This window comes from Gymnoscopelus braueri (assembly GCF_963280865.1).
Source record: "Gymnoscopelus braueri genome assembly, chromosome: 13".
NCBI lineage: Eukaryota > Metazoa > Chordata > Actinopteri > Myctophiformes > Myctophidae > Gymnoscopelus > Gymnoscopelus braueri.
This window is the reverse complement of record NC_137615.1, coordinates 4,691,957-4,715,328: the sequence shown is the minus strand read 5'-3', so window position 1 is coordinate 4,715,328 and position 23,372 is coordinate 4,691,957. Positions and strand designations below refer to the sequence as shown.

At 41.6% G+C, this 23,372-nt stretch overlaps 1 protein-coding gene across 1 annotated transcript; it reads right to left on the bottom strand.

Annotated features, from left to right (window-relative positions):
- Positions 1 to 1,885: 1,885 nt before the first annotated feature.
- Positions 1,886 to 22,450, bottom strand: LOC308097834 (serine/threonine-protein kinase/endoribonuclease IRE1-like). The gene is made up of 13 exons (XM_080445919.1): positions 22,426 to 22,450; positions 20,649 to 20,721; positions 19,471 to 20,025; positions 17,737 to 17,812; positions 8,660 to 8,738; positions 7,448 to 7,643; positions 7,140 to 7,245; positions 6,894 to 7,015; positions 6,626 to 6,767; positions 6,285 to 6,409; positions 5,915 to 6,038; positions 4,180 to 4,244; positions 1,886 to 3,576 (listed from the first exon to the last, which is right to left on the bottom strand). The coding sequence occupies exons 1-13, from the start codon at positions 22,446 to 22,448 to the stop codon at positions 3,340 to 3,342; spliced, it is 1,923 nt and encodes a 640-aa protein (XP_080302045.1). The 5' UTR covers positions 22,449 to 22,450; the 3' UTR covers positions 1,886 to 3,339.
- Between the last annotated feature and the right edge of the window lie 922 nt (positions 22,451 to 23,372).

Here is a 23,372-nt window from a genome sequence, read left to right as displayed (position 1 = left end):
TATGGACAATTTTAGTTATTAAAGTATTTAATATAGCATTTTTCTCCCCTTTATTACAAATGTATTTGTGAGTAGTAGCTGTTATGCAATTGCAAAGCCTCTCAGCAAGTCCCGACTGAGGAGTTTTGTATTTTTAAACTGGGAATAGTGTATAAACTGTATTATTTGTTGTGTGACGTGCTGTGAGCTTGTAGAATGGTGACCTGTAGAATAGCCTAAGTATGATGTTGGGTTTAAGTGGTGAAACTGATATTTATGCTATATTAATTAACTAATATTATTGGGGACCCCCTGGAACCACACAGTGAGAACCAGAGCTGTAGGAGCTACAGCAGATTGGGAGGACACACACAGGTGGGGCTATAGGACCCCACCAGCCTCTCACCTAGTAGTAGATAAAATAGACTTAGACTTCTTAAATGAATGGAGTGGAATGTTCTTTTAATGCAGGGGTCTTCAACATGTTTTAGTACAATGACCCCTTAGCTCAGAGAGAGGGATGAAGCAGGGACCTCATAAAATTATGTTGCAGATTAAACATTTTCATAGATTTCATAGATAGCGTCATAGACTTGTTTGACAGCACTGTCATCAGTGTTTTGCATCAGTGTTTCAGACAGCCCTCCACTTGTGTACCTTTGGCTCTGTACTTGGTATGCTCTTTTTTCGCTCTACAAAACCTCTTTGCCAAAAATAGCCTATCTACAGGCTCACAGCGCAAAGCAGTGCGGCACGTTGTGAGCTTGTACGTCTAAGATCGGCTATTCTCAGCAAATGTTCTCACCAGAATATTGCTCTTTGATTTTAAGCATCTCACAACAGTATGTCTAATTCAGTAGAATGCATTATGCTATTAATATTGCTATATTGTCCTATTATTTTTCACATGTTTTTTTTTCATCCATGTATCTGGCCTGATTTTCCTTGGCTCCTATTTCCATGTATTGTGATTTTATATTAAATCAATTTCATCCATGTATTTGGGCTGGATTTGCCTGGACCTTAACCCTATCCACTGTATCATATGGATATTTCTTCATGCATAGGACAGGCCATTATATTGCCATGAGGCACTTTGAAACCCTCTTAATGATTTGTAATGTTGAATACTGTTACACGTTCACAGTGAAGTCGCCTCATGCAGAATACTGCACTTCACACCTCATTATTGATCAACTTCAGACATTCACTAATTGAAAGGATTGACTCTTGTTACTCACAGCCTTTTAAAAACCTGCTTAACCTCTGTTCTACATGACTCTGATGAAAATACACTTGACATCCAAACGTCAGTCACCTGTATACTTAACATCTAGTCAATAAAGACATTTAATGGTCTGGGATTATCCAGTGATGTATTCCTCTTGTCTGCTGCCATAATAGACTGGACCTGCTGTTAAAGGACGACTTCACCCATTTTCAACCTGTCTTCATATAATTGGTCCTCACTAACGCTTAGTATAATTTTTGTCTATTCACTCTGTGTCTCAGAGGAGGGCTGTGGACAGTTCAGAAACCTGTCTACCATCATATCATCGCTGCCATCATGGGGAATCCAAGCTAAAAGAAACGGCAGACTTTCTATTCCTGGAAAGTTAGCATGCTATGATGGAAGCCATTGTTCTTACGTTAATAAAAATTAAAATACAAAATGTGAAATATTGTTTGAAAAAAAAACTCCCTAACGATGATGTCACTGGTAGACAGGTTTCTTAATTGTCCACAGCCCTCCTATGAGACAGACAGACCGAGTAGATTTGTGTTTTTACCAGTTTATCATGAGCAATAGTGAGGACCAATTATATGAAGATAGGTTGAAAATTGGGGAAGTCTTTTAACTCATTGCTAAAATAAACACAAGGAAAGTCAACTGTTAAGACATAACACTCATCAACTGGTTTATATAAATTGCCCAAGATAGTTCAATGATACAAAATACAACAATACAAAGTAGTTCATCACAAGGCAAGAAGTTCAAGGGGCTGGCACCATAGAGTTAAAAATAAGGCTGGCACATCTAAAAGCCATAATCTATGAAGGCTGGGAGAAATGGATAAAGGGTGAAAAGGCCCCACAGTGACACTCGCAGGAAGGTTTTGGTATGACAACAGTTATAACATTACATTAAGTAACAGAATCAACATCATCAAGTCCTTTAGGGGAAAGTATTTGTAATGTATGTGGCCGATAGGCAGTGGTGGACAAAGTACTCATCTCCAGTACTTCAAAGTCAATGTCAAAGTATAGATACTCCTGGTCAAATATTACGCAATTACAAGTGAAAGTTACAAAGTCAAATTTCTACTTGAGTTAAAGTGCTGTAGTATTTAAAGTATTCAGATGTAAGGATACCAGCTTTTTAAAATACCTAAGTATTTTAAAGTACATGATTGATTGATTGATTGCATACATTCCTATGCATGTTTTTTGAAAGAATAAATTAATAATGTATTTAACACTATATAAAATAAAATAAATGTATTTTATTTTATATCATATTGCAACAGGCATGATACAATAAGCCTGTTTACAATACTTACAGATTTCTAACTACAAACTACCTCACAGGGATTGGGGTGTGTGAACTGGATTCAGATCATCTTGAACACAAGTTGTGATATTTAGTTGAGCTTGCTCCTGATCAGCTTAACAGTAAAAACCTGTCTCCCTGGTTGGAAAAAGGGGCATTAAATTGGTTTAAAATAACGGCTTCAGATTAACTTTTTCAGTATAGTGTCGATTCCATACCAAGATGCTTTAAGAAAACTATGCTGATTTCTGTCCATTCAGATATTGTTTAAGTCAGATATTGTTTCACTCCGGCGTTGTCGAGCGTCTCTACATAAACACAATTGGTCTGTGTTCGGGAGAGGGAAGCTGGGCGGGGAGGGTGATAATTGTCACTGCACGTAATCCTATGGGCTGGGGGGGGGGGGGGGGGGGGCACCTGTCAGCAGGGAGTGTTGGGCGGGAGGAGTAGGACGAAGGCTTTACGTCCTCCCGGTGGGGGCTCCTCACTGGTAGGTGAGTCAGTAGGATAGAACAGCAGTGAGAACACAGACATGTTAGTGGGAGGAATTAATTGGCATAATGACTAAATTGGGGAGAAAAAGGGGTAAAAGGGCAAACAAAGAAAACCTTTCACTGTCAGTCTGTCTATTTATCTATCTACTGCTTAGACAAGTGCCATACATTGCAGACACTTACTTTTGTCAGAGAATCGTGATGTATAAAATGCCAAATTGTTCACAATATTTCAGCCGAACAGCTTTTGCAAATGGTTTTCTGTGTGTATTTCTTTGTGAGGTTAAAATATGCCCACACTGCAGTGCAATTGCCTCAAAAATATATATTTTCAAAGTCCTGCTGAGTCATTTCGGTGACTGGATATTTAGTGCATCTATAATCTCTCGGGTAGTAAGACTGGAAGGGTCTCTCGTGGGAACAGGTGCTCATGGCCTCGTAGGTGTGTATCAGTAGGAATGGGAACCGGGAGGTGAAATAGGAGACAAAGTCATCAGGGGGAAAACCCAACGTCTCCTGGACTTCATCAGGCAGCTCCCAGTAATGATGCTTCTGTTGGAGACAGAACGGTAGAAACAGATTGTCTGTATCAAGTCTGTATCAACACGGGTGTTCAAAGTGCCACACTACAGCTTAATACAGCCTAAGTCCTATGACGTTTAGGGCTTAATTATAGATCAAGCATACACATTTGGATATGATAACTGCTTTTTAGTTTATTGTGTTTTATGCATACAGTACAGTACTATTCTTGTTATTCTTATTATCTAGTGTGTATTGCTGAGTACACAGTCTTGCAGACCATGTCACAACAGCATTTCGCTGCTTGTCACTGTATGAGTGAGTGACAATTGAAGCCCTATTTATTCTCATGATTCTTGATAACACTGCAAGGCTGTAAATAAATAAATAAAAGACCATCGGCTAGCTGTGAAGATCCAAAATGACAGGCAGACAGACGCAAACAAAGTCATACAGGTATTATCCAGTTAAAGGAAGGATTAGCCACGCCCTCTTCCGTGTCCAACCAAACGTATGACCAATCACCTACATGACCCATGACCTGTAACCTACCATAACAGTCTGACACACATGTACAAAAGATTTGAGTTAAAAGCAGGTAAAGTGTCTTTGCCAATGGGGACACAGTCTTACCATGTTTCTTATCACACGGAGAAGACCTTTGACCTGGCGTCCGTCACGCTTGCCTTGAAGGAGATCTGCCAACGAGACAAGTCACACCCAATGTATTAACCACAAGCTGGGTTTGAACAGTTGAATGCACAACACCATCACACAAAACACACACAATGAAAATGTCAGGGAATAAAAGCATTTCATGATTATTCTTTTGTACCTCTGGAAATAAGATTTGAATGTTTGAATTTAGGCTTACATTTAACAACGGGAGGGACATGCGTTCCAATGGGCATCTGTCTAGTGTTTATAAACAATGGTTGGGTTTGGTTCAGGCTTGGTTACTACTCTCAGATTCAGGACAGATATAAAGCCAAATCCACACTCTAGGACAAGGGTCTTCAACGTTTTCAGGGCAAGGATCCCCTAGCTGAGAAAGAGATGAAGCAGGGACCCCCTCTATATTGTATAAACTTGTGTTTCAGATTAAACTTTTTTTTCCCCCCTCTACACCAAAAAGTACGCTGGAGCTTGTAGATCTGCTAGTTTTGGTAATGTTCTCCTCAGAAAAGGATTCAAGTGGTTAATGTAAAAAAAAAAAATCATATCACACAAAGATTTGGCGGACCCCCTGTAGTAACTCTGAGGACCCCCTAGGGGTCCCGGACCCCCTGTTGAAGACCCCTGCTCCAAGTGGAAGGCCTATGATCAAGGATGGCGATGGTTGATTCCTTGCATTAATTATGTTTGAACAGGGTTGGACATATCAGCCTGGGAATAAAGTAGTTGGAGCATGTCGCCAAAGCACATCAACCAGCTGATCAGTCAGTCTATGCAAGTAGTACGAACTAAAGGGACCAGCATGATGTAGGGGTGTGTGTGTGTGTGTGTGTGTGTGTGTGTGTGTGTGTGTGTGTGTGTGTGTGTGTGTGTGTGTGTGTGTGTGTGTGTGTGTGTGTGTGTGTGTGTGTGTGTGTGTGTGTGTGTGTGTGTGTGTGTGTGCGTGCGTGCGTGCGTGCGTGCGTGCGTGCGTGCGTGCGTGCGTGCGTGCGTGCGTGCGTGCGTGCGTGCGTGCGTGCGTGCGTGCGTGCGTGCGTGCGTGCGTGCGTGCGTGCGTGCGTGCGTGCGTGCGTAAGTGCGTGCGTGCGTAAGTGCGTGCGTGCGTGCGTGTGTGAGGCAACGCTTCAACGCGGTGGTGAGCAGTAGGCTTGTAACTAATATGTAGAAACTTCAGAAATAAGAACAAAACAACTGCACAAGATGTTGGCGTAGCAAAGAGATTCACTGAAAAATGCATTGTTTGAGTTGCACAGAGTTGCACATCTGCAGCCGACAGGGGTGAGTCTTAGCTCGATCAACTTGCTCATGATGCAACAGGATGTAGCAATCACAAAACAATGTCCAACAAATTAAAGCTCAGCTCAATTAAAAAAGTATTTATCCAGGGTAAGTCAAAATATAAATGCTCTATTTCACACTCGGATAATAACACACTTTCACACCGGGGAGCTTTCCGGTCTTTTACTGTTGGAGCAGTTTTGGGGTTATGGTATATGCCTTGCTCAAGGGTACTTCAATGGTGGATATTGAGGGAGGGGTGAGTTTTACTCATTTACTTCCACACCCTGATTTATTTCATGCCAGTCTGGTGTATGAAACCTCCATCTTTCCGGTCATAATGCTCTTAACATTTAGGATGGCACAGCACAGAAGATAATATCAGTATGTGTGCTATGTTAGTTAGGTCCCATACATGTCTGTAGAGGCTCTGTGATGTGCTGTAACCAGTCATCCTCGACAATGTCCTGCTGCCCTCTTTCCAGCCGTGTCATGATTTGTCCATCCAGCAGCTCCTTTTGAAGTCTGTCACTCACTTCCTGAATAAAAACATTGACAATATTTTCAGTCAGCTGCCAAGCGTCCTCGAGTGTCTGGTTCTGAAATCATTTGGACAATACTCTGACCATCACATATCCAAAACACTATTCTGAACACACCTCTCTTGGTACCGTTGAGAATATAAACTACGGTATCCATCCATGTCAAATACAATATATATGTGCAGCCGATTACCATGAACTTTACTTGAGAATAAGTGTATTTGACCTGAGAAGAACACTAACCTGGAAGAAGTCTAGTACCTTCTCCGACTTCCAGAAGAAGGGGAGTTTCAGGAGTTCCTTTAGTGAATGCGTTCGTACTTCAATCGACTTCATCTTCGATGCAACATGCATCATGGCCAAGTCATCTGGAGGGGACAGTGTTAAAACAAGCATGACGGTCATTACAAGGTAGTCTCTATCTACTATGATGCACCTCATAACAGAGTGACTTTCATTGCCATTTTACAATCCTTCTCATACAGTATAGTTCCATTTGCATTTGTCCATGTTCATTTTTGAAATAAAATATTTTGTTTTGCTAATATTACTAGAAAAAATAAAATAAAAAAAGATTCACAAACCATATAAACTTCCTTTGTGTAAAGTGGAGGACATGATTAAAGTGTCCTCACCACGGCTTGGGTCGGCCTCAACAATACAGATGGGGGATGCCACCCACCCGAATGCCTTTCCCGCTCCCATGATGTCATCTTTGTACCGGAACTAGAGAGAAGAAGGGTAAAGGTCATGACCTAGTACCACTGTGAGAATTTCATATTTTATAAGTTGAAATTATTATTTTGTGCTCCACATAGTTCTGCTTCTGATCATTCATTACAACTGACTGACCTCGAGTTCACTGCCCACAGGAACCTTCTCTGCCTTTTCAAACCCAGAGATCATGAGCCTCCGCTGACCGCTGGGATCAGGGGTGGACACCAGGAGGGTTCTGTGCTCTATGGCATTGTGAACTGGAAGAATCAAGTGAATCATATGAAGCCAAGACGTACACTGGGCATGAAGATGTTCTACATGAACAATAAATAATAATAAACAATTCCAACATGTTGTTGTACTGCAATCAGTAATAGTTACCTATTTTTAGAGAGTGTAGGTGATCTAGTCCTTCTATGATCTGTTGAAGCACCATCACTGGCTCTAGATCAGATTGAAAATCTCGATGATCATACCGGGCTATGTACTGGAAAAAGACACAAGGCACCATTGTAGTGAAAGAAGGACAAAAAGTGTTAAGAGTGGTCCAGTGCATTTCTAAATGATAAGATGCTTCACTGTTTGTCACCAGGTTTGAAGTGGTTTTACAGACTTCTCTCTTATCCTGCCTGCTAAACCCAGACATAATGTTCTACAGAGGTCAGTCAATCTGTTATGTAGTGCAGTACCTCAATCAGTGTTGCTTCAAATGAACTGAAGGCGATGTAGTGGAACTGATGGTCCTTAGTGGAGACAAAGAGGCGAACAATGTTGGGGTGATGTTGGTCGTCTGCCTCCCTCATCAGGTCCAGCTTCTGGTCGATACATCTAGACTCATCTAGGGGAATTCTCTCGACTGCCACCAGACGTCTGTCAAACTCACCCCTGGTGGAGAAAGTACAGACATACAAGGTTTAATGGGGAAACAGAAAAAAACATGCATAATTCTATAATCTATCTATAATGGATAAACATGCAAGATCATTATTAAGATGGATCTTCCAAATGCCCACGCACGCAATTCTGGAGCCTGGAGGGCGGAAGTATCGCGAGACGAGACTTCCAACGTGATTTCAGTAAAACTGATCTGTAAACAACAATGGCGCCGCCCGTGTAGCAATAGCATAGCAGTGACACCAGACGGACCACACACTACAGATATATAGGAGAAAAAAATATTTTCCAGCGACGGAAATAAGAAGATTTAGCCTAGATCAAGACGGCCGTTCTGAGCTGCGGGGGGCATCATAACATCACTCAATATGAACTGGGGGTCCGGGACCCCTCATCATGACTTAATAACATCAAATCAAGGTAGGAAAACGCCAAGGGCGAAATTCTCCTTTAATTTATACTCCATCGCGCATGACGCAATGACAACTTCGGTAAATGATAATCCTGAAAAGCGTTGGTTTGCTCAATGTTGACTTCTACCCGATGCCTGTTGATTGATGACTTATGATTTAATATGCTGAGATGATCAGATCAGGTAATAAAGTTAACTGACTGAATATGAAGTGATATGGCGTTAGTAAATAGACAAAGTTATAGCAAGAGTATGCTTTGAGACCTATAGACTTCCATTGTAAACAGAAAATGTTCAAATAATATTCAAACATGTATTGCCAAAATCAACTGAACAGTTAATTTGGAATTTGTTTGAGTGTTCAGAGATAACAACAAGAACCAGATAAATGCTGAAGTAACGTGAACACGTTGCAAGATCAAAGAGTGTCAGTGAAACCTAAGTACTGGTAGCGCCAAATAAGATAACTTTAGTTTATAAAACTCTTCCATCATTTAAAAACATATAATAAAGATGTACATAAACATTCAGCAGCGGCGCATGTAGATGAAACTCTTATCATAAACAATTATTATTAGTAAAGAAAATTACTTACCTGAACACAATGCCACCAAAAGTACCATGTCCCCATGTATCCCTGTGGTACACAGTTATGCCACCCACTTCCACCTCATCTGAAATGACACATGCAGAATGCAGGTCCAAAACATTCATTTGACCTCATATTGACTGAAAATGTATGTTCTATTTTTCACCCCATTCAGCCATGTCATCCTTGTTTTTTCAACTATGCCTAAGGGCCCCTACACACTCCCCGACATTTGAAATGGTCGGCGAGTGAACAGATCATTAAGCATTTCACATTGCACAAGTTTTTCTCTTGAAATCGGGCTAAATATATCGTTGTGATTCTCGCACGATTGATTGGTCGGCGACAGCGGTTCAATGATTGCAAGATATTTCACCATGATGTGATCCCGACCCAATACATACAATTGTTTTTATTCCAAACGTCTCACGAAAACGTGAAAGGCTCCTGTGATATATGCGCGAGACCGAGACAGGACGCCAATGATTGACATTAAATAATTCTCTCTCTCTCTCTCTCTCTCTCTCTCTCTCTCTCTCTCTCTCTCTCTTCCCTCCTCCCCCCCCCCTCTCTGAACGTTTCAAAAGTCAACCAGGGTGCAATTCAGATCAGAAGCAGTGTTGCCGTGTCCGCTTATTATAAGAGAGTTGCTTGTTAGCTTATTACCAAAGTGTAGTTGCTTATTTGGCTTTATATCTTAATGTTTTTTCTTCTTTGTAAATAGCTGCGACGCGTTGTGAGCTTGTAGATCGGCTATTTTATTTGTATATAGGTTTAAAGTGCTCATGCAGCCTATAGTCGCTTTTGTTGGGCTTGTTTTCATAGACCTGGTTGCTTATTTCTCACGCACGCACGCACGCACACACACACACACACACACACACACACACACACACACACACACACACACACACACACACACACACACACACACACACACACACACACACACACACACACACACACACACACACACACACACACACACACACACACACACACACACACAAGCCCAGTGTCGGCCCTATGGGGGGCAATGCCCACCCAGATTAGACTTTGTGCCCCCCCAGTTCAGATTGGCCAGAATATATATATATATATTTTTTTATTAACATTTATTTTACAGACATATTTTTTGGGGGTGTTAAATATATATGTTCTTTGTGATTATTATAAATATTTACAGTTTCAAATAATTAATAGTTTAATGAAAATGCAATAATAAAAGGTACACTCCAACACTGGCACCGCCACTCCACTGCACCGAGTCGGATTTGTTTTGAGTTGACCACCTTCTTGATCACACCTCCGTGCGAGCAGTGCCAGTGCGACGTCACGTCATTACCTCTGTGTGTGTTGTTGTGCTTGTCAGGCACGTGAATTCAAATCTGAGAGAGAAGAAAAAAGACCACCAGACTGGACATAAGGAAGTGGCTCAAAACGTCACAATCTAAAATCAGACCCACCACGCTGCTGCCTTTCCTCCCGCCGTGGAGATTGCGACATAAGACTCTTATGTTATGAGTGATAAGACACTAGGCCTATACGAGGAGGCACAGTGGCGCAGTCGGTAGCGCTGTCGCCCCACAGCTAGAAGGTCCTGGGTTCGATTCCCGCCGGGGACGCTGTGGGCGCTGCGCGTGTGTCTTCTTCCTCCGCGTCATCAGCGCCCATACCCTAGGTGGGGTTGGCGAAAGGGCCTACTCTGTGTGGAGTTTGCATGTTCTCCCCGTGTCTCCTAGGGTAGTTAATACCCTCACAAAAACATGTAGTAATCCTGGTCGCTATACCGCCTCCCCCATGACAGCCGGGGCGCCTGATGGAGGGGAAGGGAACTGGTTGGAATAACGTGTTCCTTCCACGCGCTACGTCCTACCAGGGAAACTCCCCCCTGTCAGGTGACAAGAAGGTCAGTTGGCTCTCATGCCTGAAGGAAGCATGAGCTCGGCCCTGGCCTCCCTACTGTGGGGGACTGGTGTAGTGCTGGTGTAGGGCTGGTGTAGCGCCCAGGATCACTTAGGAAATTGGCACCGGGTGAAAAAAATGGGTTACAAAAATCGCGGGATAAAAATTAAAACAAAAAAAAAGACACTAGGCCTATAAATTAATGCTCAACGTATTTATGTTGTTGGTGCATAGTCTTTCCCCCCCTTTTCCTCCAGCCGTGGAGATGGTGTCATTATATGATTATAATGCTCAACATAATTCATTGTATTTGTTGTTGTTGGTGCGATGCGATCGTGCACAGTGTGTTACTTTTTTTGTATAGTTTTCGTTGTGTCAACTGGACTGCAGTTACAGTACTAGACTGAAGTCAACCTAGCTAGAGTGTTATGTGCATACAGTATGTATATTATGTGATGTCATAAGTGAAAGCCCACCTGTTATGTGCGCAGCAGCGCAGTAAGCTGCCTTTTTTTTCTCCCGCCGTGGAGATGCGATGCCGACATTACATTAAAGACATTATAATGCTATAATTGTATTTGTTGTTTGTGCATAATAGTAGCCTATACTACTTTTCAAAGCACTTTCACTGTGTTTATTGTATAGGTGACGATTTGCTTGCTATATATAGGGGCAAGGTAAATAAACCGAATTAACAGAAATAAAGTTACAAAACACCCCTAAAAAGTAAAATATCCACCCAATAACCAAAAAATCACACCCAGTGTGAGTAAGCGGTGCCTACTCTGTTTGATGAGTGTGTGCTGTCATTCAGTTGGTACAAATCTATTTGATGTGTGGGCGCCATAGAGGTATAATATAACTAGAGGGCGGATTGCCCCGCCCCCAGCTATCATTTCAATGAATGTGCTCAGTGGCGTTTTGAAGCACCCGGAAACCTGCCGGAAGTAGAATTATTGGTTCGATTTTGTATCCCCATAGAGTTATGAGCATGCGCACTAGTGTCCTTTTTGCGTTCTACGGCAGCCTGTGTGTCAAGGATTGAACGCGAGATATTTATTAAATACACTCGAGATACATATTTATATGTAAATGCATATGTATGTATGTATAATATGTTTACATATTTATATGTATAAATATAAATATCTGTCAGTATGTTTTGCGCGTGCATGTATTTCTCCCCGCCTGCAGTTCCAGCTTTGGCCACTGGGGTGGCAGCTTCAATGTTTCTCAGCAACTCTGGGGGCTTGGTGGGCGCTGGCATTCAGACTGGTATTGAGGCGGTATTAAAAGAGTATTTGTACTTTTTTAATCGACTTTTAAGTATTTATACTAATTTTAAGCATGTTTAAGTATTTTTACTCATTTGAAGTACTACCGAGTATGTTTACTGAGTATTTTTACTCAATTTAAGTACTCTTAAAATACATTGACTTAAATCAATGTATTTACTTGAAAGTATTTTTAATCACTTTATTAACTTTAAAGTATTTTTTACATATTTTTACAACTTTTAAGTACTTTTACTCTTTTTATCAACTTTTAAGTATTTTTACTGTGTGTGTGTGTGTGTGTGTGTGTGTATGTGTGTGTGTGTGTGTGTGTGTGTGTGTGTGCGCGTGTGCGTGTGTGTGCGTGTGAGCATGTGTGCAGTGTGTGTGTGTGTGTGTGTATGTGTGTGTGTGCGCGTGTGTGTGTGTGTGTGTGCATGTGTTACTTCTTAGCTGTGCTCAAACATACGGACGGACACACGGACACGGTCAAATGTAGAGCGGCTGGCACCGCTAAAAAGATTGCGCGCCCGCTAACCCTAACCCTATCGGTCATATCGGTAAATATCGTACAGTGTCTTTAACCTAACCTTAACCCTAACAATAACCTCAGTAAGATTATGCCTAAACCTAACCTTAACCTCATTAAAACTATGCCTGCCAGGGAGCCAATCAGATATAGGTAAGGCGGGTCTATCCTATAACGTTGGTGGAATTCATAATCACGCGTCCCTGTCACTTCCAACCCCCTCCACTGATCTGGGAAGGGTGCAGACGACTGATTCTCAACCTTTTTCGAATAAATGAAGTTGTTGAAGTCGTTTGTTTTCTTCTTCTCCCCCCCCCCCTGACATATATATATTTTAAACAAGCAATATGTGCTTTTTGGGCGGTGAAACCGCCCCTATATGTGAGGTTTGGACATCGACCCCCATTGCACCCCCCTAACCCTGCGCTGTGATTGGCCACCAGTGTACCCCCCTAACCCTGCACCGTGATTGGCCAACAGTGGTGGACAGTAACGGAGTAAATGTACTTGAGTACTGTACTTAAGTACAGATTCTGAGGATCTGTACTTTACTTGAGTATTAGATTTTTTTGTTACTTCTTACTCTTACTTGAGTACATTTCCGAGACAAATATTTTACTTTTACTCGAGTATATTTCTAAGAAGGCTGTAAAGTACTAGCTTTTAGGTTGGCTGTTTCTTTTTTCCACACTTTCCACACTTCCACATCAGTGCAGGTGGTTTCAGAGAGTTACTTATCTGAAACAAGAGTTATGAGATCTACTTAAAGAGGCACTATGTAACTTTTTTTAAATGAATGAAATGTAATTTTGTCGAATCTGTATGGTAGAGTGTGTTAATACAATATAACTTATCCAATTGGGGTGGTTATATTTTGTCTCCCTGCTCTTCTATTGAGACATTTAGATTGTGTCAAAGGTCATGTCTCACCAAGACACAGGATCTGACATGAATTGCGACCTGATGTGTCAGTATAGGAAATGAAAGGTTGTTTGTGTGGAGACCAAGCAAGTCGACTTGGCTGTCTGCCATCTTGTTTTGACAGGGTGAAGTTCACCGCTGTGCATGTCGGCGCCATCTTGTTTTGACACGGTGAAGTTAACGGTTGTGCGTGTGGGTATATATGAAACATCTTCTGCTCTCGTGCGTGTGGGTAGGTATGAAACATCCTCTGCTCTCATGAGAGCAGAGGATGTGGTCACAAAGAACCACATGCCTTGCAAACAACACCTGCCTCTCTGCAACCACCATCTCTGCAGGCATGGATGCCGATTTATGTTGGGTGGGTAGGGTACTCAACAACAAGTCACACACACATCAACCAAGTTTTAACCCCTTAATCAGAAATACCTGATGAATGTCAGTTGGAAACATTGTACTCGCAATAAAATACTTTTTTGCTGTAAGTGAAGACTGTGTGTGCGATCATCATTATTTCCTGTCTCATGCACTGGCTGCCTGCTCCTACGCACCTGTCCCAGTAGGTGTGCAAAAGGACCTTCTTTTTTTACTACATTTAAAGTCAGTGATGTTGCTAGGTTTTCAATCTAGTGAGTCCCGGGACTCACTGGTGGTCATTTGAATGAGTCCCAGGGACATTTTATGAGTCCCTCAAAAATTCAAACCCTTCGTGGTGCCTGGTGCTTGGACCCGGTTTGCTGCCCCCCGGGACGGTTTTGTCAACGGGGGGGGGGGATGGGGCGCGGACCCGTTCGTTGCCCCCTGGGACGGTTTTGTAAATTTTATTGTATATAAAGTAGGATAGAGTAGGACGTGGCCATGCAAAATGGTGGTGTCCCGTGGATTTTAGAGGTGCAAGATATTGTTTTTTTTAAACCGATACCGATATCTTCCTGCTTCTCAAGACCGATACCGATAACCGATAAATACAAATATATATACATATATTAAAAATCATAAATATATATATTTAAAATGTATATGAATCTGTAGTATTAGCACACCTTATGGTAAGAAATACTAGTAGTGGGCAAAGGTGGATTTAACATAGCTTTGACCTAACCAAATACAGTATATCATGACATCATCATTTAACTTATACTGTGTTTGTTACATTCTTCTTGAAAAGTAATGCAGATATTATAACAGCAGCCAGTGTGGTACACTGAAACTAAAAATAATTCAAGAACCAACGATTTGGATGTTACAGTCTGTTTGAATCATAATGCAGATTTATGACTGCAGCCAGTTGTACATACAAGCTAGATTTATACAGCGGGTCGTGTGTCGATATAGCAGATCTACAAGCTCACAATGCCTTGCGTCCGCGACGCATTGTGAGCTTGTCGATCTGCCATTTTCGGTGCACGACACCTCGTACAACGAGGCTGCAACACGTGCAGTGCTGGTGTCGGGGTACTATAGTAACGTGACGCCGCGCTGTCAATGAACAGAGATGATGAGACAAGACTGTCTTTCTGCTCCCGTGCACCTCTCACTGACCAAACTAGTTTACAACGAAGAATTCGTTCTTAATGGATATTATTTTTCAGGACTAAGATAACAGGCTCGCTAGGAGATGAAGTGAAGTTGAAGCAGCTGTAGCAGTTTGGCAAAACACACCCATCCAACTTTTCTTTTTTCTTTTTTTTTTACAGGCACAACGTTTTTTAAGATAATAAAATAATAAATAATGGCGCTGCGACATAATCACTCTCCCGGGCCGTCCTCGCCCCCTTCCTCCCCTCCTTCCTAACTAACTCACTAATGCTCGTGGGTAGCGAACTCACATTTCAAATTGCATTGATTGACTGACTGGTGGTGATATAAACATACCTGACACAAGTTGTAATATCTAGATTTGACAGCAACACGAACTAAGTGCATGACCTGGTGAGACCGCGGGACATGCATCCCAGCGTTGTCAAGCTTGCAATGCGCATCGGGGATTTGCAGAAACTAGAGTTGGGTTTCATTTTCGTTTTTACGGCTCGTGTTGGTAACTGGAAGCCTCGCCCCAAAACATAGTCGCCCCCATTTTTCCCGCGGAGGCGGCCGTTCCGAGGTCGCCGGATTAGTCCCAGGGCGACTGTGTTTTGGGGCGACTGGCCGGGGATTGCATATACTTCTCCATACAACGGTGTCAAACCGAGAGAGTTGTACTTCTCCACACAACGGTGTCTAACCGAGAGAGTTCATGCAGATCACAGCTGACAAAACAAATATTATATATTATCGGAGCTATAATTAATTTTATCGGTTTTATCGGGATGACGTCATAATTCCTGATATCGGGCCGATACTGTGGATTTGTAAAATATTCGCGGTAAAAAAATATTTTACCTGTTATTTCCTCATGAGAAAATAATTCTCTTTTGAGGCACTGGGGTTCACACTGGTCCCGAGGAAGACTAAGCTGATCGCGCTTTTGTGGTGGCCCACATCAGATCTGCTAAGTTCATCGACATTTATAAGTCCTTACAAAAAACTCACCTTCTCTCTGGCTTTTAACAACATCCACTCCTAAATATTCCTATTTTAACTCCTATCTAATGTTTTCTACCTTCTGTGTACATACTGTGTGTATGTAAATGAACAATCTCGCTCTATGTCTGTGTCTCCTATATGCATGCATGTTATATGTTTTTATACATGTTTTTGTTCTTTGATTTGATGTATTGCTTTTCTTTTACCTGTGCAGCACTTTGGTCAACTAAGGTTGTGTGAAAATGTGCTCTATAAATACAGTTTGATTGATTGATTGATAAGCTAGTAACTCCCATCATAATGACTGACTATCAGATGACATTACCTGAGTCTCAGACACAGCAGAGAATGTAAGGGAACTACTGGCAGTAGAAATGGAGTGCAGGAAGATCTGCCTCAAGCTCTATAACAAGAAAACTAAAGTATGGGTATTTAACACAGAGGACATCATTGCCACTGCCGACGGGACAGTGCTTGAGCTTGAGGTAGTCGAGGACTTCAAAGGACTTTTACTTTTACTTGTACTTTAAGTATTTTTTAAAGCATGCACTTTTGAATACTTAAGTATATTTAAAAGCAATTACTTTCTTACTCTTACTTGAGTAACATTTTGACTGAGCTACTTTTACTACTTGAGCTACTACTGTACTCTTACTCAAGTACTGGGGTTGAGTACTTTGTCCACCTCTGTTGGCCAATCACAGTCTATTCAGGACTGTGATTGGCTAGTGAAACATGACACATGTGCATAGCCCAATAAATAGGACTATGCACATTTATGGGTTTTTTTTAAGTTGGGTGAACTTCCATCACTGTGATGACCACTGTGACCACACCGCCCACTTCACACTGGGTGTGATTTTTAAAATACAATTTGAATATTGACCAGGGAGCCAAGGTAAGGTAACTGCCACACCTTGCCATACACAACTGACAACTGATGGACCAATTCTGCCTCGAGCACAGGGCAGAGATCATAGTTATACTGTAGCTGCCTGAAGGACAAACTGAACCATAACAAGATAGGCTGTACCAAAACAATAGCTATTAGGCCTAGTGGAGACATTTAGGCTCTTACAAGCTGTCAAATATTAGAATGTATTGTAGAAGTATTATAAGTGATGGTAACATATAAAGGTTAGTTATAAGCAGGCTGAGCCATATAACTTCTTCCTCAGTTCCTAATTCCTAAACTATAGTTAGGAAGTAGGAAACAATTGGTCAATTTAGCTGGGGAACCCCTGGAACCCCTGGAACCCCCTGAAGGACCCCTGGGGTTCCCTGGACCCCACGTTGAGAACCAACACCCCATTTGGATGCTATCAATGCATTGAATGGGACATTATCACCTTTTATCAGACCATTGAATGGGCGAAGAAGGCGACATACTGACCTACCCGCCATTTATCAGACCATTCATTGGGTGTTATCAGGACCATACTGACCTACCGACGGAGATGACTTAAAAAGTTCAGTTTTGTTTTCGGACCATGACGGAGGCGCCTTTGGAGTTATGTACCAATAGGCACAAAATCGTAAATTGTGTTGTGGGGACTGCTCTGCCTCTGAGTAGGTCAGTAGCTCCTGATTACGCCCAATGAATGATCTGATAAATAGCGGGTAGGTCAGTATATCGCCTACTCGTCGCATACTCGCCCATTTAATGGTCTGATAAAACGTGATAATCTCCCATTCAATGCATTGATAGCATTCGAAGCCGGTGGAACCAATGGGTTCCTCCTCCGATACACATTGAGTCACCAGACACTTTTCACAGCACACGGAGGTTCACACCATCTCCCCCAGATCCCCTCCCTACTGAACAGGCACCTTGTCTGACCAGCAAGGGCTGCTAGTCCGGTGAATAGGATGTGAAACTGTATAAACGAACACACTTAACTGTGCATGTGAGTAATGTTCATCCTTACCTCTGTCGTCATCCTCGTTGGCAGGTTTGTGTCTTGAGTCTCCTTCTAGTGGTTTCACCCAGGACAAGAGCTCCTCCTAGCAGGAAGGGGGACAGAAGGATACAGGTTTACATTTTGGCTTTGAGGTTGAACCACTTAAAGGGCAAGACCACTTTGGTAGAGGTTTGGGTTGTGTAGTTACCTTGCCATGATGTAACTCCAAAAGTGGACAAGAAATAAAAAATAATTGCTCCATTGATTAGAAATTGATAATTCAAAATATGCTCCTCATTTACTTACCGTACAATTTACTTTGTACGGTAAAACAGCTCTCAAAGTCACTCTTTTAGCACATAAACAAACGCAAACAAAGTTGATTCAGACAATATAGAACATCACCAAACCCAGTACTGTTTTGATTTTTTATAAAAATATTAACTTCCTGTTGATTTTGCTATTTTTATTAAGAACTGGACTGGATTCGCGGATCCGGATCCGGATCTTCAAATAGTAAAATAAGAAGGAAGTTAACATTTTTATTAAAAAAACAAACAGTACTGGGTTCGGTGATGCTCTATATTGTCTGAATAGGCTTTGTTCGTGTTCGTTTACGTGCTAAAATAGTGAGTTTTAGAGCTTTTTTACCGTACAAGGTAAGTCAATGAGGAGCAAATTTAGAATTATCAATTTCTAATCAATGGAGCAATTGTTTTTGATTTCTTCCACCTTTGGAGTTACATCATGGCAAGGTAAATACACAACCCAAACCTCTACCAAAGTGGTCTTGCCCTTTAAACCATATACTGTACTTAACCCATTATTAACACATTTTGGGCAGGAGCCCCTATTTGTAACTATACTTATACCTTTTGGGGTTCCTGTTGCTATGTACAGTATATAGCAACATACATTTGTTGTAATTGTTTGAATAAATATTAGAAGTTTTTCAGAAAACTTAGGTCAGGATTTAGAAGGCGTTTTTAAAATCGTCCTCAATTATTACATTTGTTTCCAACACTTTCAAGATTTTTCCATTTCTTTTCAAAAATAGCAGATGTACAAACTCGCAGCGTGCTATGAGCTTGTACATCTGCTATTTTTGAGAACCACTGTTCTAAACCACTGCTCTAAATCCTTAAAAAAACGGTTTTAATGGGTTAATTGACCGGCGTCCTCCAAGGGTCTATCCTTTGCCCCCTCCCTTTTCCCTCTACACCAAATCTCTTTGCCAAAAATAACCAATCTACAAGCCTCACAACGCACCACAATGTGACCCGTTGTGAACTTGTAGATCTGCTATTTTCAGAGAATGTTCACCTAATTTGACCAATTGTTCTTGAAAAAAGTTTTTGTGTAACCACAGTTAAATGGTCCTTAGTAAAACTCTCCTGTAACAAAGCATGGCTGCTAACGGACATTATTTAACTGAATCCAGAATCTGATTCAGAACCAGAAGAGGCTCTGGCAGGAGTTCAAACATTACGAACGCAGCAGCATGTTTCTAAATGGTTAGTTAACCCTTTAAGACCGGGTAAGCATCTGTCATTTTAAGATTTCTTTGGCTTTTCAAAAATAGCAGATTTATGAGCTTGTAGATCTGCTATTTTTGAATGGCCAAAAACAAATAAAAAAAATGGGCTAAAACCCTCATGGTATTTTTTACCTTTTTTTCCCCACTCTCAATGTCGACAATAATCTAATGAGACAGATAAACAACACTACTGTTACATGTTGCAATTGGTAACAGATAGTGACCTGGACGCTGCCTGCTGTGTCCTGCTCTCTCCTGGCTTGGATTGTCGTCTGGCTTTTCGGAGCGGCTGCCTGTCCACTCTGCTCTCCTGCTGGCTGGGGAATTACATGTATGTTCTCTTTGGAGCCGTCTGGGCTGCAGGAACGTTGTCTGTCTTTGGACCTGCTCCTGCCATGGGCGCTCCTGTCCTTCACAGCTGCATCCTTGCTGCTCTTGCTTGTCTTGTCTTGCTTAGGATCCTTGGTCATCCTGTCCTGGGATTTACTCCGGCTGTGGAGTTCGGAGCTGGTCTTACTGGCCTCCACCGAATCCCGCGTGGAGCCGTTTCTTCCAGCCCTGGGTGATGAGGATGTTCCTACACTGACCCTCCTCAAGGATCCGCAAAGATCCTCCAGCAAAGCCTTGTGGTCCAGACTGGGTTTTCCAGAGGAGGGGGAGGGATCAGTCTTGATGAGTTTGTGGTTCTTGTTCTTGCGGTTCTTCTTCTTATGTTTGACACTGCTGCTGTGATGTTTGGACTCCTCTTCTTGTTTCACACTTTTAGTCTCTGCTTCCTCCTGAAGAAAGAACCACATAACAGTATAACACATCTGATCATAGCATTATTATGCATCAATCTGAGCACAGTAATTCACACAGTAATTTCTTTTCATCAATTAACTACAGCTCACAAAGAGGCCTGTTATATATACATTTCCATTGACTTAATATAATACAGTCGGTGTTGAATATGACGAGCCGTTGTATCAAGTGTATTGCAGTTAATTTATATTTTTCTTTGCTCTTCCTCATGGGCCTACTTGCGGATTATTTTTATTGTTTTTTCTAGCCTTAACTAGTCCATAAGTATATCATGCACAGTATACAGTACATCTGCTGCTATGCTTATGCACCTTATATCTTATCTCAGGTACCATGTGTAAATATGGAGATAACTTGGTTGTTTCTTTTTGTAATCTTGTTTGATTTCCTTTCCCACTTGCCCCCTCCCTCCCTCCCTCTTCCCCTTCTTTTTGTCTATGGAAATAACGCTGGGAACTATGCACGGAAACCAATATCACCCACTTTGTTCTACTTCTGTAAACCTGTGATGTGACAATAAAGCTGATTCTGATTTTATTTATTTTTTACTGTGTAGCTTGATATACATTTTATATTTGCATCTATTTAAAAAGCCCACCTGCTCTTCTTCCTCAGGTATATTTCCATTGTCCTCTTTCCCTCTCCTCTCATGTGTCTGCAGGTCTGGTTCCCTGTGCAGAGCAGAGCAGAGACAGTCACTCATTCACATACAACAACAGTGACATGGTATTCAAATGTATTCATAATATAGTATTTGGCCACAGACCCCCATCTGAAAAGATTTTGTGCCAGGTGTCTATATAAGAGAAGATTTGCGTTAAAAAAATAAAAATCTGTAGCCACTATTTTGGAGTTTGCTGGGGACCCCCTGGAACCCCACCCCGGAACCCCTGGGGTTCTGTTTGAGAATATGCTTATGCTTTCAACTACGAGACCCTATCGGATGGGAGGTGTATTGCGCTCTGTTATACGTTATAACTCGATGAGAAAATGGCCACGATAGGATTAAAATGCTTTTTTATAGGAAGATACGGGTACTTCTGAGGGCCCGTACACAATTGTGTAACATCCGTGGTCATGGGGTAAACCCTTCATATTCTAAATCTGAACGTTTATGTAGATGTACAGGCCATAAAGGGAGAAAGTGCGAACACTAGGTTACAGTTCATCCATGACGGCGTGTGTGTGACACAGTGGCGTACCCACCATAGAGGCAAGGCAGGCGGCCGCCTGCCCAACTAAAATCTCACCATCTCTAGAAAATAAAGTAAAAGACTGACAGACAGCGGCCGGCGTCATTCACGCGGGCAGGCAGTCAATCACTACCGTATCCATTCAGCAGAGCGACCCTCGCCTATAGTGATGCAAATCATGTATGTCATTGTCTTCATGGGGTACTAGGAGTGCCAGGAGTGGGGGTCTACTCTGGGCCATCACCTGTACTCACCTGGCATAAAAAGTACATGCAGAAGTACAATGACAACCTCTCACCTAGTCTGTGTCTCCTAGCGTTTGAGAGAAATTTAACTGAAGGTCTGAACTACGATTCAGTTTTAGGGCGGCCATAGCGGCCATAGCTGAGTGGTTAGTGAGCCCGCCTAGGGAGCCAGAGGCCCTGGTTGCCCCAGGTACGATTCCAGGCCACGCCAGCATGTGTGTCGATGAAATGAAATTTGTCCCTGAGCAAGACTCTTAACCCCTAATTGCTCACAGGCCCTCATTGGAAACAAGCCCGCAAGGACTTTCATGAACGTCCTGTTAAAAGGAATTATCCTTATAGATATTTTCAAGTGCAGCAAGCCCTGTCGTCTCATGTTTTGAGACATCACTACATGCTTGAAAACTATTTGATTTGGCTGTTATTGTCACTGTTGTAATCGCAATTCTGAAATGAGTCAATCATTTGTGCAGGACATCATGTTCGCCTTTTCTGTAATGCTGCTTTTTTTTTAATAAAAATACATACATTGATTATACTTATTATTGTTTTTATTAACGTTTTTCAGTTTTGTAGTCAGGTAGTGTTGTTGTGTTAATTTGTTCCCCCCGAGATTTCCCTCCGAGTACCCCCCCCCCCTTCGGAGGGGGGAGGGAGGGGGGAATCTCGCCTGCCCTAAATGTAATTTCTGGGAACGCCACTGGTGTGACATCCATGGCTAATCTGACAGAAACTTCAAGAATGGATGTAAACAAACATTCACGCTCTGTCCCTCGGTGAGGCTGCTAGTTCCTTAGCTTCCACGAATCACGATACTAACTAACTAACTAACTAACTAGCCAACGGCTAACGCTGACTACATTCCAATGAGAAAGGACAGTTCGTTATAACACAGGGTGTAATAATGTCAAGTTAAATGTTTCTTAAACTTCCTTACATGTGTTGTCTGTCTTCGTTCATTCTTCTAGACGTGTCACGTGATCTTCTCCACCAGTGTTGCCAGATCTGGCAAGGGGAATAAGCAACCAGGTCTATGAAAACAATTGTTGGCCATTGTTTCCCAAACAGTGGGTCGGGACAATGTTTATGTTCCGCAGGTAAATATGTATCCCCCACTTTTGAAGTGTCCTACATTAAAATATACATATATATATATATATATATATATATATATATATATATATATATATATATATATATATATATATATACATGTGATTTAAAAATATTGTTTATAGTTTAAATAAATACAAAATCACAACTTTTCATCAATTAAAAACACATTTTCAAAAGTATTTAATTCATAATAAAATGAATAAATGAATATGAATAAAAATTAAAAAAACGTTTAAGAAGTAGTGAAAATAGCAGATCTACAAGCTCACAATGTGAAGCGACAATTGCAATTACACATTAATCCCTAAGTCCTTGACATGAAAATGTTTGAGAAACGCTGGTTTAAACAACATTTAGGAAACAAGCCCAAATAAGCAACTACACTTAAGAAACATACAAGCCCAATAAACTGCAACCCGCAACCACCAATAATTACAAGCAACTTTACAGAAAAACAAGCCCTAAGTCGCTTATAATAAGCAGACATGGCAACGCTGAGAGCTAGCCTTCTGGCTGCGCGTTCATGAGGCAGCGCCCAGATGCGCGTACACTGGGAGGATCACTGTGTAAAGTAACTAACTAAATATATTTACTCAAGTACTGTACTTAAGACTTAAGTAGGCTACAATTTTGAGGTATTTTTTACTTTACTGGAGTGTTTCAAATGTTCAGTAGGCCTACTTTTACTTCTACTCCACTACATCTCAGAGGCAAATATTGTACTTTTTACTCCACTACAATTATTTGAAAACTTTAGTTATTAGTTAC